Source organism: Pleuronectes platessa, chromosome 4 (genome assembly GCF_947347685.1).
Source record: "Pleuronectes platessa chromosome 4, fPlePla1.1, whole genome shotgun sequence".
Classification (NCBI taxonomy): Eukaryota; Metazoa; Chordata; class Actinopteri; order Pleuronectiformes; family Pleuronectidae; genus Pleuronectes; species Pleuronectes platessa.
In genome coordinates, this window is record NC_070629.1 from 29010720 (window position 1) to 29030531 (window position 19812).

A 19812-nucleotide genomic window follows, 5' to 3' on the forward strand; every position below is an offset into this window, starting at 1 on the left:
AAATAGATTAAGAAATAAGTGAAGGAAGAAATAATGTATAAATACAGAAAAATATATACACATAGTGCAAATAAATGAATGAACATAGGATTTCTTCAATAAATAAATAAACAAATGTAAAAGTGATAAATGAATGCCAAAATCAATGTAGAAATACATAGACAGATATATACATGTAGAAATTAATAAATTAGAGTATGAATATAGACTTTGATATATCAATCAAATTGTATTTGTATAGCCCATATTCACATGAATGATATATATATATGAATTTATAAAAAAACAAGTAATTGTAGAAATACAGAAAACACATTTTTATAATCACAAACTTTAATAATTGTTTCAGACATTTATCATTTATTTATTTGTTTACATTTGTGCAATTGTTAACCCTTCATAGTTTATAGGTATGAATTTATGTTTTTACATTTATTCATCTATTCCTAACCCACAGTATTCATTACTGTCTTCTACAGCTGCTATAACTCCCTCTGGCCACCAGGTAGAGCCACATATGTATTTTTATAACCTTTCTCCACCTGATCTCTGGTCTCTTCTTTGCTTCAAATATTAACTGAAGTTGTTGTACATTATACAAAACTCAATTCATAACCTCAAAGAAAGTGTTCAAGTGAAACTTAACTTCTGATGTTATAGATGTTTTTATAAATATTCTTCAAGTTATACTAGAAGCTTATTTTCATATAGTTTCTGTGCCATGGTTTCACATTGGATTCAGAGTTTTAATCTTCTGTTTTATTAAAACACTTCCTGGACATCGACTTCACAACTGGTGAGTCCACAAGTTCATGACTTCAGGGTTGTGTGTGTGTGTATGTGTGCGTGTGTGTGTGTCAATATGGTACAAATACATACAAAGCAATTGCAAATTTTTTGAAAGCTCAAACTTTAGGTTTTTAATCGTCCTCCTGGAATAAACCATGAGGAGGATTAAAAGCTCTCTACCTTTGAAAAATGTTTTTCACTTTGCTGAAAAAATGACTCTGTGTCATCAGCATAGTTCTGGTGCGACCAGTTGTTTTTTAATAACCTGGACGAACATTATGGTTCTAAAATTGATCCATGGGGAACTCCACATGTGGTAAAAAGTTTTTTCCCCCCAATAATACTCAAATGGAAACTGCCATTGTTGAAGTTTCTTTACTGTGGTTGGTTAAAAGTCAGATTGGTAAAGCTCCTGTATTTTGTTCAGTAATCATAGTTGTTATTTTGGAAGTTTTTTACTTCTTGATATGATTTTCATCCTCTCACAGTTTTATTCTTGACGATCGTCTCAACTCGACTTCACTTAGGTTTTGTGTTGAAGCAACTTTCCGCTGAAGAAGTTTGAGAGAAGAAGTGAAAAGCTTGAAAAAGCCAGTAAGTGATTCTTTGAGTGGAACTTTTCACACAGAGAAGAAACAGAAACATTCACTTTGTAATTTTAAACATTATTTTATTAACTTTCTCTTTTCAACACAACTAATTCATTTATAAACGGTTCCTCTATTCAATTCAAACAGTCCAAGTACAAATGGGTGAACACATCGGGGGGGGGGGGGGGGGGGGGGGGTAGAACATTATGTACACAAACACGACAGCACTCTGTGGGAGGAGTCAAGGCGAAGCTCATGTCAGTCAAACACATTCGACTTCATACTCTGAGCTGCTGCCTCCAAAAATAAATCTCATACGAACGTGTAAAAAAAACAAATAATAATAACAATAATAATAATTAAGCCAATATCTGAAGACTACTTCAGCTGGTTATGTACCTAGTACAAAATTAAATAAGACGATAGTATTGGCACGAGGACATAATGCGTCTACACAGAGTTATAAATAAAACAGGGAGGAAACTAGACTCAGGCGAAATAAAAACAAAGACGAAATCCTCAGTTCACATTATTCAACCACACAAATCCATTCACTGTTCTGACTGAACCACCAGGGGGCAGCACAACCACACTCATTGACCACGTTAGGCAGGTGTAGCAGGGACACGGGGCCCTTGACTCCTGTCCTCAGCAGCTGAGGGACATTTAACTCCCACTCGATCAGGATCAGCAGGAAAACGCACGAGACTACGTTTGATTTACGTTCACTGACGAAGACCTCGGTACGTTTCAAACAAGGAGAGTTCGATCCCCGGGTTTCCTCAGCACAGGAGGTGAAGGTTCCATCGAGGTTTTACGTTAACGTTCAGCAGGTTTACGCAAAAACTACTCGGATGATTCTCTTGAAACTTGGTGGAACAGTCGGGTGAGAATCTGGGAACGTTTGGCACGGATTTGGATAAAAAGGCGGATCCAGGAATATTCTAATAACTTCCTTTAACATTGCAAGATCATGATTTTGTGAATTTCTCAAGACATCCTGCAGAAATCCTAAAAGTAGAGACTTTAAATCTATAAACAGCTGAAATTTGAACTATCTCAGCCAGATGTTTAATATGAGCAGTTTGTCCTTATGCATCTAATTTAGATACATAGACCTGTAAATGCAAGCTAGTGATGAAGATGCTGCCCCCCCGTCAGAGAAACACTTTGTCTGGAACGTACTGAGGCTGAAATGGGTCAAAGACACAATAAATGCTGCTCAAGAATCACACAGTTTTATACAACACACACACACAACAACTCATTTTCTATCTTTTAAAAACGCAGCCAGTGCATTTTTCTCGTACAACATCACATTTAACAAAAAACCTTCAAGAACACGAAGCGGGAAAGAAGCTCGTACGAAAGGAAAAGAGACGGAGCGGGAGACCATGGCTTCGTGAGGAACTCGTGTGTTCAGGTTCGATCCCCGTTCAGAGTGCTGGCTTGTGGAACCAGAGAGCGTTAGCCAACCGGCAGCTAACGTTGTAGTTTCAGTGGAAAAACAAGTGGCAGAGGAACGAGTCCGTTGACGCTCGTTTGTCGGCGTCCAATGTTCCGGACGAGCACAAGCACCTGCCCGTGCTTTTATTCTGACAGTCTGTGGCGTCTCTCTTGTTGTTGTTCTTTTTTTTACAAAGACCCTACAAAGTCATACAAAGATGAAAAACGAGCAGGAGCGTAAGGAAAAGCAGAGCTTGGTAGAAATCTGAAGCCGGAGGGAACAAAACGTCCTCGCCAGCCAGAGTAGAGATTGTCTTTTCCCTTCCGATACGGGAATACTTGGTTTGGACAAGGTTTGGCTTCCTTGTCGGGGGTTTGTCTTCCAACTGGGTTTCTTCAGCTCGGAGGTTTAGACCCTGCTTAGCAGAGTGGATCTGTGGGGAGGAGAGAGAGAACTGGGGTTAGAGCGATGACAAACTGGATCCTCTGGTTTGTGGAGTTTGTTTGCTGCTCTATTAAAGTGTTTAACACGTGGTCTTTAAAACGTGAGCTGAGGGACAGTTTGTCTTCAGAAGTTTTATTTTCTCGTGGTGACGTGAGCAGAGCGACACTCGTTCCCTGAGCGACAGGACGTATTGTAACCAGAGGCGAAGCTCGGGGCGGCCGAAGAGCTGATCACCGTCCATAGATACTGGCCTGCATTACATTGGCCACTAGGGGGCAGACTTCTCCATCAAGCTTACTGACATGTAAGTATCTTACTATGATTTTTTTATTTAATAACAAACTGTTCTAAACAAATAACAACAGAACGTTTGTATGTTTTTGACTCAGCTTTGGTCTCCACCAACTCCCAAAAGAAAAAATCAGACACTAACTTTTAAATAATCTTTAAATGGCTGATTGTTTGACCATCTTGTCTTCGTACAGAATTAACAGCTACTGGTACAAAACCAGTACTAAAGGTTTTTCTTTTATCGTTACAAAAACGTAAATGTTCATTTATGCAGCACATTATGTTTCATGGGAGTCATGAGTCATGAATTAATATTTATTTATCAAATAGCACTTTATAAAATCAGATAATAGAAAATTTTACATTTGGTTTGTGAATACGTGTGATTATTACTGAGCTGGACTGTTTACTTGTTTTAATTGTGAACCAGAGAAAGTGATCTTTACCCATGTTAACACAAATTAAGGTTTGTGTGTTTGCTCGGTTATGAATCTTCATGTATTTTAAACTTGAATCTTTGTTTAATAGCAGAGGTTTGATTGTGAGTCACTGAGATCTGCACTCGTGTCTCAGGAGAAACACATCGACACTGATTCAGTTTGTGTTCATTTAACTTCAGTGTGTGATGCTGCAGCGAGGAAATATCCCTCCGTCAGCTCTCCTGGGCTTTCATCAGCCGGGTGGAGTGAACAGGACACACACACACACACACACAGACACACACCCAGTGCTGTGGGAGGAGGGTGTATTCTGCATTGTGTGTGTGTGTGTGTGTGGGCACAGGATATAATTGTGTGAAAATGACTGATGTCCTTTGCATTTGTCTACGCAAGCGATGGTGTGACCAGGAATAATGAGTGTGTGTGTGTGTGTGTGTGTGTTTAATGTATTTATTGAACAGTGTGCAGGTCATCATTGTGTGACCTACATCCCTCTGGTGGGGCTGGTCAGTGCAGAGGCAGGAAGTGATGTGGGGTGACAGTCGAGATTGAAAGAATCAAAAACCCCTGAGGGTGTGTCTGTGTGTGTCTGTGTGTCTCTGTATGTCTTTGTGTGTCTTTGTGTATGCTCATACACACCTCAGAGACTTCCATCTGTCCTTCTCCATGTGGTTCTCAGGACCTTCACTCTCGTATGACGCCAGATACAAAGCTGCCAGCAGAAGAAAAGAAAATCAATAAGCATTACTCATCTAAGAAATGATTTATTGAAACTGTGACCGATTCCTGACATGAAATATTATTGTGATTGTGATTTAGCACAAAGGTTCTTTATCATCATTCATTCACTGTCCTCCACCGGGGAGGTTGTGACCTCTGCTGTGGAGGTTACGTTTCCAGGATCACGTGAAAACTACTGAACTGATCCTGGAATCTCTTCTCTCTTTCTCTAACATGCTGATGGACACGTCCTCTCATTGACACTGATTCCCTGGTGAACCCACTCACCGTCCTCAGGCAGCACCGGAGCCGTCAGCAGGTACTGCAGGATCTTCCGGTCCTTCTCAAACGGACACTCCACTTTCTTCCAGGCCATGAACTCACTCACTTGTTTGGCGAGTTCCCAGAATTTCTGAAATGAAACCGCAAATGGTCAAAGGTGAAAAAGGAGCCCACATGTCAACCAGGCCTGAATCCCACAGTTCACTGTCACTACTTGACTCCATGTTCCGAATCCAGCACCCTCCCTCGCTGCCTTTGAGCAAGGCATTTAACCTTGTAGGGCTGGCGGTGGTGGGTCGGCTGCTCCGAGGTGTTAATCTGTTTCGTGTGTTCGAAACGTCATCGACAGAAAAAGACTTCAGCAGAGTTTCCCAGGATAAAATTAAGATTTAAAAATAGAGTGTGAATCAGAGAAGCTGTGAGTGGAAACACTCCTGATGTGTGTGTGTGTGTGTGTGTGTGATCCTTGGAAACACAGCTGAACTTTACACACTTTACTTCTTCTTTCTCAAAACTCTTTGGGGAAGTGGAAATAATCGAGTCTGTCTCCTGGCGTGGTGACGTTTTCTGACCGAGACATTGGGGGGGATAAACTGTTGCCCAAGGGAAACTCCCAGTGGGGAATTCAAACCCCCGCTCACCTCAAAGTTGATGCGTCCGTTCTGCAGCCTGTTGGCACATCCCTCGTTCAGGAAGTAGATGTCTTTAATGAGCAGGCTGAAGAAAGGGATGACGATCTGTGAGGAAACAGAAAGAGAGAGAGATTTAATTTCACTGGGAAGACGTGAAGGGGATTTCCACCAAACAAACTGTGAGTGTGTGAGATCTTTGTGAATATCGATTCAAAAGAGGATCCATGACAAAATGAAAGTTAACCAGCGAGCAGACGTGTGGCAGCGTGTTCAGAAAGAAATTACCCCAAAAGTTTCCCGAGACAGATTCCTCCGATCAACAATAGAGAAGTGAGATGTCAGGTCATTGTGGGAGTGATGGGATTTTACTTCTTTACTGGTAGAAAACTAAACATCAGGACCGGAACTGGTTTCTACTTTGACTTGTATGAACACACGTCTGTAGCAGAGAGGAAGTCATTTTCACAGCTGGACACAGAGAGAGTCGAGGCCCTGGAGCCAGAGTCGGGATTCATTCGATTTATTTCATGTTTATCAGCTGTTTTCTGATTATTCTCTGTTTTCCTATTTCTTATTCCTTCTTATTTTGATAAAGAAATGTCTCAGTTATCATCCAGGTCGGATTGAAACAAGCTTCAGGAGCAGAATGTGAGATTTAACTGGACATAACGTGAATTCTGCTGTAAATCATCTGTTGAGCTACAACGTTCAGATCATTTCCATATTTGATCAAAACAAACCACGAGCTTTGTCTTTGTTGACAAGTTCAACAGCCGAGTGGACGCCCCCCCCCCCCCCCCGCCCCCCCGCCTGACAGCAGAGGTCACAGGGGGCAAGAACATACCAGACTTCTTGGGAACTTTCCGTTTCACGACCCCGACCTCTTGTCTGTTTGTATTTCTGAGCTCCAGAAAACAAACCTCGTGGAGCCAGACACTCACTGACGGTCCACTGTGTTTCCATGAACCTGTGATTCAACATGTGATGACGTGAGGGGAGGAGAACCGCTAACGCCCGGCGGCCCACGAGCTCGGAGCTGGCACGGACCAGGGCTGGGCGGGGGGGGGGAACGCTATGTGATCTGGCAGGCGGCCATGTTTTCTCTTTCCTTCACAGCGTGTTTTGAGGAGGAGGAAAAAACCAAGACCCTCGTCAGATCTGGACCCATTTATAACTGTCCCCTCGGAGCGCTGCACTGTTGCGTAACCTCTGTCCGGCGTCCAGGTCCACTGAGGACAGCGTGGACGTGGGGGACACGGCGTCCAGGTCCACTGAGGACAGCGTGGACGTGGGGGACACGGCGTCCAGGTCCACTGAGGACAGCGTGGACGTGGGGGACACGGCGTCCAGGTCCACTGAGGACAGCGTGGACGTGGGGGACACGGCGTCCAGGTCCACTGAGGACAGCGTGGACGTGGGGGACACGGCGTCCCGGCGCTAACGAGACACAACAAGCAGAAGCTCCGTGGTTTGTTTTCCTGCTTTGACTTCAACCAGTTCTCCTTCATGTTTAGTGTTGAACTACACATGGAGATAAACATCTCAACTCTTCACACGACTGTAATCAGCTCAAAGTGTCTTTAGATTGAATTCTCCCTGTTTGGTTCCTCCCAGCACAGAGAGTTCAGATATGAGCTGAACCAGTTTAAAGAGGTGAGATTGTATCGTCTCCTCTGTGGTTCTCACCTTCTCCCGGCTGCTGTTGGCGGTGATGGATCTCTGCGTGGCTCCTCTCAGAGACGTCCTGTAGTTGTAGAAGTTGCTGGAAGGATCCATCTGGTGCTGAGAGGAGGAGAAAGAAACAACAGAGTGGGTTTAGGTGAAGTTTGAAAGCTCCGGTCAGAACTCGATGAATCGACCCAGATGTGCAGAGCAGCTGAGAGACGAGTGGATGAGAGGGAGCAGAGCTGTCAACAGGCGGCTGAGGAACCAGGACATTTCTACCAGTCGATCAAAACTAATTTTATTACAGTTGATGTATTTCTTTGTTTGTTCTGTTGTAAAAAGTTTTCAAGCTGCTTGTCCCACCACTGAGAACATTTCCTACATTTCTTCTTACTTTTCTGTTATTGAATTTGACATGATACATGAAAAGCAAGTTATTTATTATACTTTAATAGAAACAAGGTTTATATATGTAATATTTAAATGACTAAACCAGTGGCAGAAGAACAATATCAAATAGCCAACGCAGCAAATTATAAATTAAGTATAACTTTAATATAAATATATATAACCTTTGGACTTTACTCGTCACATTTTATATTTTGGTTTTTCGGTTTTAATGCCAGTTTTAGTTTTTCATCTATTATGATTTCTACCCTTTTAATGTTTTATCATTTGAAGTGTTTTTAGGGCAGATGCAACATTTCTAACTCACTTTTATTCTGGTTCTTACACGATGTGTCCTTGTGTACTGATTGTGTGTTTTTTGTTGTGCAATGTACTGATGAAGATGAATTTCCCCATGGGGACGATAAAGTATATTTTGGATTTGCTCTTCTGAACCTGCTCGATGGAAACTCACCTCTAAGATGTCGAACTTTGCCGTCTTGACTTTGCTCCAGGTTTTCTTCAGCCGAGACACAGGACTCATGTTCATCCCAGCTGCAGGACGGACACACACACACAACAAACAACAACAATGAGACAGATATCACACATCACAGCCAACACCCAAACACCACAGCACATGGCATTTTCCCATTGAGCCAGACAGACACACACACCTCCCCCTCTTCCACCCTTTCTCCCATGACATGTCAGCCATCCCCCTTTTCTTTCTTTCCTCTGTTGTTTCTTCTGATGCAGCGAGGCAAAGGAACAATGGAGTTAACACACGCCTCGTTTCCCCTGCCAGCCCTATGCTTCCCATATGGTAATCCTCTGTGTGTGTGTGTGTCTGTGTCGCCACCAGAGCAGAACCACAACACAAACCTGCAGTAAACAATGGAGCTCAGTTTTTGTTCTGTAGACACAAGAAACATAAACCACTAAAACCAGCAGAGCCTCATTCTGTCCCAGGAGACGGTCTCTTGGTCCCGACCACAGCGAGTGGGACCGAGCCCGTCCTCTCCAGACGCACAAAGACACGAGTGTGTGCGAGGACAGGTGTGAGCCGTCCTCCTCTTCATAAACACACTGTTCACATTGTTTGTGTTTTAAGGATCATTTCACCCGAACTACTACACAAAGAGATGTGAAGTGATATCCGATTTCCACAAAACAAGGTGGAAGACAAGGGCCTAAGAAAGAACCTTTTAACTTTGTCTGAACACATCTAGTGGATCTGGATCTAGTATAGATTTAAATTGTGCTTTAAGTGGATAAAGTCTTTTTTCTGCCGATGCATGGAAACAAATAGATCCAGTGAAGTTTCTCTTTCTCAAACGTTTCCCATTCCCCAAATTCTGAAGACACATTTGTCTCTTTTCACAAAAAACAAAAGCAGCAACTGTCCGCGACTTTAAGATAATTAAGTCAAATTAGCTTTTCATTATTTGAGTGAACTAACACTTTAATCACATCACTACAGCTGGGTCCCTGGAGACAAGTCGGGGGGGGGGGGGGGGGGGGGGGGGGGAGCTTTGCCTGAGGCTGTTTTCTCTCTCTGTCTCTGTCTCGGGGGAGAAAGACGAAGGACAGCTGGACACTCGAATATCCTCCACTCTCATCATCACCGTCCCCTCCTCCCCCCTGCCCCCTGCCCCCTGCCCCCCCCTCACACGGACTCTGGTCAGTGCTGACCATCTGCCTGGACGGGGTCGTTCTGCGTCCTCTGCCAGCTGCCCCCCCCCCCCCTCCCACCCCCTCACGACCCCTCCTCTCGCCCTCAGGCCTGTGTGAAGATGACCAGATTGAACAGACGCACAAACGCTCGGCTGCAAAGTGGAAAACAGAAAGTTCTTTCCCACATCGGACCGAGATTCTATCGAGTCAATTATCTGCATCGTCGTCGCCTCAGCTGACGACTCTCACTCACATCATGAGGCTGCAGTAAGTCACATCAGCTGGAAATGAACCGAGACCGAAGTGGTGAGAGGTCCGTGCTGCAGAGGGAGATTACATCTGCACCAGACTCCCACTGAACAACCAGTTGATTCACTACACCGATCGGACTCAGTAGTGACTTTAAGAAACTGCCCCAGAGCAGCAGAGGGAGGAGCAGAGGGAGAAATGTGACGGCCATCGGTGCAAATGAATATTTCACCACAAATCAGAGACATTTTGTTCTTAACTGATATGAAAACACAAACTCACAGATGATCGCCATGAGGGAGTTGAAGTTGCCGATGTTGAAACATTCCCGCGCCACGTCGATGAAGAACTCGACGACTCGAGCTCGGTGCTTCTTCTTCACGGGCTGTGGACAAAATGAAGACTTCTGTTAATTACACGAGTGATTCCATCAGGTCTGGACTCATTGGAGCTCTTCATTGACACTTAGTGCAGAAAGAAGAACTTATTAAAAAACTATTTAAGCTCTGAATTGAGTTTCCAGGCTTTCAAATGTAAGATCTAACAGGTTTTCTTCATTTTAAACTGAAGATATGAGTTTTTATCACATTGTTAGAATCTTCTTTGAGCTTCGTGACCTCTTCTGACATTTCCTGAACTAAACAATCTGCAGTCGGAGCCTCTTCGACTCCAGAAGCAGTGAGAAGTGAACCCTCGTGACTCACCATGCAGATTTCTGTGGCCACCAGGTAGCTGAGTCTGTTGAACCACTCCACGTAGGCCTCCAGGTTGCTGGCCTTCTTGTGATCGCTGAAGCAGCTCTGCAAAAAAAACAACAACAACAACAGGATCTTAGATGAGACAAAACAACAAAACATGAACAGAGCTGAACTGGAGAGTTAACGCAGATCGATGAGGATAAAGAAATAATAAACTCCCGGCTTCATCGAGCCAATCACAGTCCACTTCACTCTGCAGCGGTCAGTGTCTCATTATTCATGCAGCTCCTTTGTTTGGGTTCTTCTGGATCTAATTCCACACATTCCTCTGGCCTGACGCCACGCTCCCCCAGGTCGAGCCTCCCGCCAGGGGACACGTCGGACACACACACACACACACACACACACACACACACACACACACACAAACACACTCGTCGGGCTAAGAGAGAGGCGAGTCTGAGGCACAAAGGCCGTCTTAACCCCCCCCCCCCCCCCATCACCTGGCTTCCAAAAATGAGCTGTTGCCTAGCAGCCGAACGCCAGACAAAAGGACCGACTGCCAGACACACACACACACACACACACACACACACACACAGACACACAGACACACACACCCCTTCCCAAAACAAACCCTGGGCTCCAGCGGTTGCTATGCGATGAGGTGCATGCATGCCCATCTAATCCAGACATTGAGATGATTTGAGGAAGATTGTCAGTGAGGTGTGGCCGGGTGTATCTATCTGCATGTGTGTGTGTGTCTGCATGTGTGTGTGTGTGTGTGTAGCGGGAGACTAAATACCCGCTACACACAGTCTGGAAATCAGCTGGCCTCTCTGTGACCCCTTCAGCCCGTGTTGTATAAACCTAACATCCGTCTGCTGGGGAAACTAGGCCGTCTCATTTCTAACCCACAGACACAGAAGGATCAGGTCTGCCTCAGTGTGTGTGTGTGTGTGTGTGTGTGTGTGTGTGTGTGTGTGTGTGTGTGTGTGTGTGTGTTTGGATGTTACCTTATCATTGTCGAGAGGGTCTTTCTGGACGAAGGCCTGGACGAACTCTTCAGGTCCGATGTAGCTCAGTCTCTCCTGAAAAGGGAAATGAACTCAGTGAGTGTTTGGTTCAAATCTCCTTAAAAAGAACAAGAACCTTCAGACTCTGAACTGTGCAAAGTGACACATAATGAGAACAAAGCTGAGGTCAAACACCACAGTTTGAAATCAATGCCGTGTTGAGTCTAATCCGTCACATGTTCTCCGCTGCACATCGATCGGCTCGTTCTCTCTGAGCCGACGCGAGTTCGAGTCCCTGACAGGATTTCACATTGTTCTTTGGAGGACAACATTTACATCTTAATCCGGTTTGATGCGTCACCACGAATGATGGATTCGGTGCGACGGTCTAAACAGATGATCGATGGGTTCTCACCAGTTCTATGTGGGTGAGCTGCTGGGCCACGGTGAAGGGGTCGTTGCAGATGGACAGCATGTCCCTCTGGATGGACGCCTGCGGCTTCGCCTTCAGGGCCGTGAGCCGCTCGGCCGCCGTGGCGTTGATCTTCACCAGCGCCTCCTCGTACTGGCTGAGCACCGTCAACCTCCTGATCAGGCCCTGGCTCATCTGCCCGACCGCCTTCCTGTACACCTGAGGGGGGGGCGGAGGGGAGGAGAGGAGGGTTAGATAAAAACACACAAAGTTCAGCAGCTTTGAGCAGTTTAGTTCATCTCAGAATCAACTGGGAACTCTGGATCATTGACGACCTCAGTGGAAACCACACCAGCCGCTCTATCGCCGTGTCAGCAGAAATAACTGACGCCTGCTCGCAGCCAGAAACTGCAGAGCGACCCTCAGACTGAGTTCATTCTGCAGAGCGGCCTCCTCTCGGTCACGCACTGGGAGGGTCAGGCACTGGGAGGGTCAGGCACTGGGAGGGTCAGGCACTGGGAGGGTCGTTACGGCCTCTCAGCTCAACGGGGGCTGAGGAGGGCGGACTCTTGACTTCCTGGCCTCAGGGGTCGAGAGGTCGAGAGGTTGAGAGTTTGGAACATTCCACCGACTCAGACCAGGCCACGATTAGATAAGTGTTCCCTTGATGACACAGTTCAGCACAGAAGTTGCACAAGCGGGTCTCCAGAGGCAAGGAGCACAGACATGTGTGTTTGATTGCGTGTACGTGTAGCAGACTGTGTGTTGTTGTGTAACTGCGGAGGATTCTTTGGTACCGCCGCTACGAGTGGTCCAAGAAATCGGGGGGGAGCTGAGGCCCCTCTCCTTGTGACCACATCCCTTCTCTCTGGACTTTCTGCCAGTTCAGACTCCAGACTCTGGGTTTTTACAAACAGGACTCAGGTTCAACGAGGTGAAAAGAAACACAACCAGCTTTGTAATGGAGGTGGAGGCCCCGAGCCGAGGAAATCAGATGTGAGTTCCTCGGTGGAGTCGACTCTCATCACTCAGCTGGAAACGACCGGGGCGGCAACTTTTCTGAGATTCACTTCCAGGGGTGGGACTAATGCGTCTGCCTGTCGGTGATGTGGCTGTTACAAGTGTGATGAAACACACACACACACACAAACACACAAACACACAAACACTCAGCCAATCAATTGCAGCTCTGTGGATATTGCACTTTCGGGTGAGGGATGATTGCAGCAGCACAGGACAGAGGCAGAGAGAATGAAGTTGTAGAGAGAAATGAGGTTTTCATTCTGCAGTGCGAGTGGAGACGGAGCGACAACAAGGGAGGAGATAATATATTCAAATGATCAATGCTCCTTTAGGAAGGTGGCGACGCTGCTAAAGACGGCAACTAATCATATTTTTCATTATCGGTTATTTTCTGCAGTTTAACAAGTCATCGGTGAAATGTCAGAAATAGGCTGGAAATGACGATAAAAAGATGATAAATTAAAAACACTCGTCTGTTCAACTGAAAGTCAAGAACCCAAAGTTATTAAATTTAATAAGACACCCCCTTCATCATATTGTATTGGTATTTTTGGCTTGATAAATAATTTTTAACATTGTTAATTACTTTTCTGGAAATGAACCAGCTCTTGATCCCACGGCTGCTGAAACATGAACTGTTTTGTAGAGCTAACTCGTATAGAACTTAAAATCTACTCGTGCTCAAATCAAATTATTATTTCTATTAGTATTAAAGTGTTAATAAAAATAACAACATTAAATCTGATCAATGGCTGCAGCACTTCATGAGATACCTCCACCCAGTCCCAGTGATGTCAGTGGTAAACACAGTGCCCCCTCAGCTGATGCTTGACCACCCTCCTGCCCAGTTGGCGACACTGGGACACGCCACCAGTGAAAATCGCTTCAGTGGCCACTTCAGATTCAACCATCTGCCGCGGCTTCTGTCCACACTGCACACAGAGGACAGGCCGGGGTCGAGACAAATATAGTCTCAGATCTCCGAGCGTGAGTCGCTTCACGGCATCGACCCACGGAGGTCCTGTTCTCCTTGGCTGAGTCGTGCCTCTTCTGTGGAGCACCACCTGACCCACGTGAGGGCCGGACTGTTTTTAGCAGCTCGGCCGAGCAGCACTAATGAACAGATAGTAAAAGATGCACTGGGGGGGGGGAGGATTCTATCTGCAGGCGGGTCCGAGCTGCCAAGTCAGGAAGGGACAGAAATACCTTCCCTCCGTAAGACGTCCCATCCAGGTCAGGTTCTCCAGAGAGGTCAAGAGGTCAGTCCATCGTTTAAAATCATATTTTAACAGTTATGATATCAGCTCCTCTGGAATCAACTGACCTGCAGATATTGATAAACGTACAGTGACCCTTCATCATAAACGAGTCGTCTGCATGAGGCATCTGGTCTGAGAACGTCTGTCTTTTACTTTGTGAAGAAAAGCAAGAGCTGAGGTCAGATGAAGATCAGTGCTTGTTTTCTTCTCCGCTGCCGCTTCCCTATATATCCAACCACATCCATAATGACAGCCCCACTCCCGAGATCAAGGTCCTGGAATGTTTGGAGTGTGGTTTTGGACACGTCTCTGGCCAGATGTTCCCGTGGGGGGGGACATCTATTTTGAACTGGAACCCGTTTTCCCAGAGAGCTGCGGTTCAAACGCTCTGGAGAATCAGCAGCTCAACTCTTTAACTCCAGAGTCGCTCGGGTTGTTTTTAAATGCGTTTTGTTTTCAAATCTGTGAAAAACACGAATGTAAATCACTTTGTGCTGATGTCAGCGGCCTGCGTGCTCACACTTCTTAGAGAAACCATCATTTGTGCAGATTTAATCTCTGAGAATAAACCACGGACAGTCAGAGTCAACCTGGACAAACTCTGCATTAAGTTTTTATTACATTTGTCTATTCACTGAAAGGGACTTTTTGTGTAACTGCCACAGATCAAAATGTGCTAACACAAGTTGGAGCATGTTACACAAACGATGAAGGACAAAGGGGAAGTCGTGATATTCCATCATCCCAACGGCTCAGACACCACAAGCAGACGAAGGGGAATTATGGGAAATTGAAAGCAAAAGTTAAAGTGGTTACACAATCTGACCGCAGTTCAGTTTCTCTTGCTTTCAGACACTCTATGTGAAGACGAATTTGATTATAATCTGACTCTATCTCAGTGAGAACCTTTACTGGAAGCCCCAACACTTTAAACACTCTACCTGACAGTGTTGATGTTTATTACCTAGAATAATTAATACCTGTTGTTTTCTAATCTTTTAGATTAACTAATTTTTTAAAGGACAAAACCTGATGTCACCAACGTGCAGTGGAACGTACCTGAGATCCAGTTAAAGGGTTTTTTGTTTGCTTCAGTTCAACCGTGAACTTGGACGTTAATGCCAACTGCAGCTATTTAAGGGGGGGGAATCCTGAGATGTTTGAGTGTGTGTGTGTGTGTGTGTGTGTGTGTGGGGGGGGGGGGGGTTGCAGATGTCGGGAGCTGTAAATGTGTCCAAGTGAGAAAAGTATTGATTTGTAGATTAACTCAGGATCAATACTCGTGCTCGTCCCTTTGATGAGTCATGAACAACCTATAAACCAGTGGGGGGTTGTGTTGTTCTTGTCTTTAGAGGTGTGTGTGTGTGTGTGTGTGTTTTCATTACCACCTACCCAGGACAAATAAACAGATAAAACAACTCAGTAGATGGAAACACGTGGAGACATCAGGATTCATGATGACTGACCAAATCATTTGTCAGGAGACCAAAAAAAAGACTCTTTCATCTGGAAAGATAATTTAATTAGAGCAAGAAAACAGGAAGATAAACTTCTTCTACCGTCCAACTTCTCTTTTAACGTCTTTATCAGCCAAATGCAACACGCTCTGCTAAAGGAGCAACATGGAGTTACAGGAAAAAGAGAAAGCCTGTGTTCGCTTTGACACAAACAGACTTCACCCTGATAAAAAAACTGTTATCCAAACAGTCCAAAGACGCTAAGCCGGTTGACGCTCAGCTCGGCAGCCGGGGAACAATCCAAATGCTGCCTCGGACGGAGCACCGGAGGGATTCACAGAGAAAGCACCTAGCCCTTCAACAAAGGGGCTTTTCTCTCGGCTCAGTCGGCCTCAAAAGCGGCTTTGTTGCCAGAGAAGCCCCGTCCACCTCCTCTGCCGCTATCGGCAAAAAATCGGCCTGAGTCCGTAGCTTTGCAGCACGTGTCAGGCTACACAACATGGACTCCATGGACTTCCTGTGACATTGATTAGAGGGAAAGCACGAGGAAACAAACGAGTGGACCGACTCCTCTCCGCTGGCCAGTCGGTGGGTCAGCTCCTTCAGGCTGCGCATCATCCTCTCGTCCCTGAAGTCATACGGAAGGTTTCCGTCCACTCGGTCAGCAGCTGGAGGATCTTGGGGGCATTCTTCCTCACTCTCATCTGAAAAGTGCAAGATAAACACAACATGAAAAACCAGGAAGAACCAGAACTAGGTGGGAAAACAAGGAGCTGGAAGAACGTAGTGTGGGTACCTTGTCAGCCTGGGGTCGCCGGGTCGCTGCTGCTCCATACACAGGTGACACGACCCTGGACATGAGCTCGTACGGGTCGGAGGAAGAGGCGAGAGCTGAGCAGGAAGGTGAAGATGTACGTCCTCTGAGGAGAGAAGAAATTATAAGTTTCTGCAAAAGTGCAAAGCTACAGGTGAGTGTGGAGAGAAACAGGGACGCACAAAGCAGTGTCTCGATGCTCCAGAGCTTCTCAGACAGAATCTAAACTTTGATGAAGCTGCAAAGGAAAAGAACCCAGCAGGATATAAACAGGTAGAATGTTAAATCCACTCACATCTGGATAGTAGTCCCCAGTTGGACCAGGTGGCGGATGAGGGCCTCCAGGGACCCGGACACCAGGTTGTTGTCATGATAGTAGAGGCCGGGTAGCCCTCCTCCTTGGCCTGGTACAGGTTCTGTTGTAGCTGCCTGTGTTCAGCTGCCCCGTGAACGGTGGAGTCTGAGGCATGTTGTCCTGCAAGACAGAAACAAAACCCCCACAGGAACAGTCAGTCAGGAGAAAACAGGATAGATGTTTCACCACAGACGCTGGTGCAGGACGGTCAAAACAAATCCAAAATAGCTCAGACACACAAACACACACAAGAGACGGCAAAGGTTTGTTTTGGGGAAATGGTTTGAGCCCAGTCGACACCCTTCCTCCTCTGGACCTGCTGGTTTCAGAGTGTGGGTTTGGTTTATTTGGACAAACGGGCAACTGAAGAAAACGAGCTGTGGTCGAGGCAAAGGAAAGGATAAAAGAGGATGGAGTCATATGAGTAAACTGACTCCTGACCCTGGTGGGATTAGTGGGTTGCACTGGACGGACGACAATTAAACTGTGGAGGATGATGAGCGTCAGAGTCCAGTTACATAAACCTTCATCCAACAAGACGAGTCGGAGGAACACGTGTCTTCTGCTCGATTACAGGCTCCGTGCAAACCTCGGTGGACACGTTTCCATAGAAGCTTTCAAACTTCTCCTGCAGCAGAATCCACTTCACATTGTCCCTTTGATTCCAATCAGTCGGAGCTTTGTCAGAAACAAGCGACAGAGAAAAAGCTTCTTGTCAAATACAAATTCTCGTTTGTGTCTCGATTATATTTCTTTTGCACGGCTGCTTCTGTTCAGGCTTTTTACGAATGTGTGGTAGAAGGAGGTGATCGTATTTAAGTGAACATGGTGCAGACATGTTACACTTTAAACGTCATTTGGATTCAGAGACTGACAGACGTGATTGAGGATGGAGCCGCAGTTATCAGCTGCGTGATTGACAGCTGAGACTCGTCAGTCTCAGCTGTCAATCACAATGTTTCACCCCTGTTTTTCTACACTGAAACAAACCAGGCTGATTGTGACTGTATGACGGAGTAAAGGAGCTTTTATCAGTTTGTGAATCCACCTCTTCTTTTGTAGGACTTTGTTATTTCTACTGCAAATCCAAATCCCCCCCCCTCAGCCTCTCCATCCCTCGCAGCCTCCTGACCTCTGACCCTGGCTTTTAGGTTCTGTCCCTGGCCGGCAGACTTATGGCTGAGGAAACACAAAAGACCTTTTCACTCCAGGGGTTGGGTTGGGGGGGGGGGGTGGCACAGGGTGTAAGCAACCCCGCCCCCACCCCCCCACACCCCCACCTCCAGGACAATATGCCGCCCCGTGGCTGGATGCCGAGGCAGGAAGCGGTGAGGCTGATGCAATGCAGCGCTGCCAGGACGTATAAACTGCACCTGCCCACACACTGGCACCGAGAGTTCAAATAAATTCAGGGTTCCATTGTCCCGTGACAGAACCGGAGGAAAACAACCACAACACATGCACCAGGGACGATCATCATCTGATCAGAGCGGGGAGGGGAAATCAACAGAGAGGATTTAGTTGCATCTTAAAGATCATAACCTTTAAAAAAAAGCAGAATCACAAGACGCAGGGCTGGAGACAGAAACCAAAACGGAGACAGAAACCAAAACAAAACCCTGTGTCTTCATAAGTTCACATAAAACCTCCACCCACACGAGGCACACCGCCCACTCCTCCACTTTCACACGCATGCCATAAAGCACGTGTGCACACACACACACACACACACACACACACGCTGTTATTCAGTGAGACAGCCGTGGACATTTCCATGAGAAAGGCGAGCGCGAGGAGTCAGAGCACAGCAGCCGGAGCATCTGCTGCACCATGTGGCCTCTCCACAGAGGAAGAGGAGCGGCAGCGAGGAAGAGCTCCTGGAACAAGTCGAACGCATCATCTCTGTTTGTTTACTCCTGACTACAGGGGGGGGGGGGTGCTAAACTTAAATGCTCTTTTCTAGGAAGTATAATTATTTATTTGAGTCCTGGTGCTCAGCAGCAGTAGCATCCCAGTCCGACCACAGACATCTGCCGTCCAGCACCGAGGTTCAGACCAGCAGCAGGTGATCGAGGGCTGAGAACACCACTGGTGCTCGATTCCCAGCCGGGTGGGATCTGAACCACCAACCCCCCGGATCCACGCCCTCTTTTCTAACCCTGAACCGGGTGGATGGAATAATTATATCTCCATATTATCTAGAGTTAACAGGAGGAGGTTCTGTGTTCACATGTAGGAAACTGAGGGAACAGGGGAGGGGTCAGTTTCTTTTGTAGACTTTGAAAAACATCATCCAGATGTGACCGGTCTCCTTTAAATACATTTATCAACACCAGTTAGAACAGTGTTTCCATCAGTGTGTGCTCAGTAACACTTAACATTAACTTGTTATATCAAATTTAGATTCATGTAAACGCTGCCTCATATTCAAATGTTAAGCTGCTCTCTTTTTATTTATAGTTATATTAGAGATTGACGATATATTGTTTGGACAATAAGAAGCTTTCACAGATCTGTATCAGCGTTTGTTTGCCAATATGAAAACTGTTATTTTACAGTTCAAACAACTTGCTTATTTTCTTAATTCAAGTTCTATAGACATCTGGATGAGTTTGTGTTTAAAGTTTATGGTTAAGTCGTATTTTGAACCTCTCTTTGTCATAAGACTGTTAAAAACAAAGTAAAGTGAAGGAAACAGAGTTTGTTCTCTGCTCCTCACTCACCAGCTGCAACCTTTAATAATCCTTAAAACAAAGAGCGCCTGACGCTCACAAGCAGCCGCGACTGAGACACACTTATTTACATTTGGCTTCCAGGTGTCGTGGTATCATGGTGGCAGCAGCAGCAGCAGCAGTGGTGGTGGTAGAGGGTGTGGGGGCCACATGTCGGGTCCCGGGGCCCCGAAGAAAACAGACCCTCAGCACAGGGCTGTTGGTTTAGCCTGGCCGCTGGCTGGGAGGCGGCTGAGGGTAAACAAACAAAATGCCACAGCTCGCATGTGGAGGGGGGGTAGGGGGGGGGGGGGGGGGGGGGTAGGATTTAATTATAGTCGGACTGGTTGTGTACGAGGAACCATCTGCCTCAGTGTGGGAAAGAAGTTAAATGGATTTAAAAGGAAAGGGACATTTACATTTCTGGACATACAGATGGTTGAAGGTCTTTAAA

The 19812-nt window shown here is 45.9% G+C and overlaps 1 protein-coding gene across 1 annotated transcript; it reads right to left on the bottom strand.

The window, feature by feature from the left end:
* Nucleotides 1–2601: 2601 nt before the first annotated feature.
* Nucleotides 2602–16761, bottom strand: rasgef1ba (RasGEF domain family, member 1Ba). Its single transcript, XM_053421652.1, is given in 18 exon segments — nt 2602–3259; nt 4641–4713; nt 5010–5133; nt 5645–5740; nt 7322–7417; nt 8163–8242; nt 9896–9998; nt 10318–10413; nt 11328–11402; nt 11743–11958; nt 16043–16122; nt 16125–16177; nt 16275–16324; nt 16326–16349; nt 16351–16398; nt 16588–16613; nt 16616–16677; nt 16679–16761. Coding segments are annotated over 18 exon segments (1410 nt in total). The 3' UTR covers nt 2602–3234.
* Between the last annotated feature and the right edge of the window lie 3051 nt (nt 16762–19812).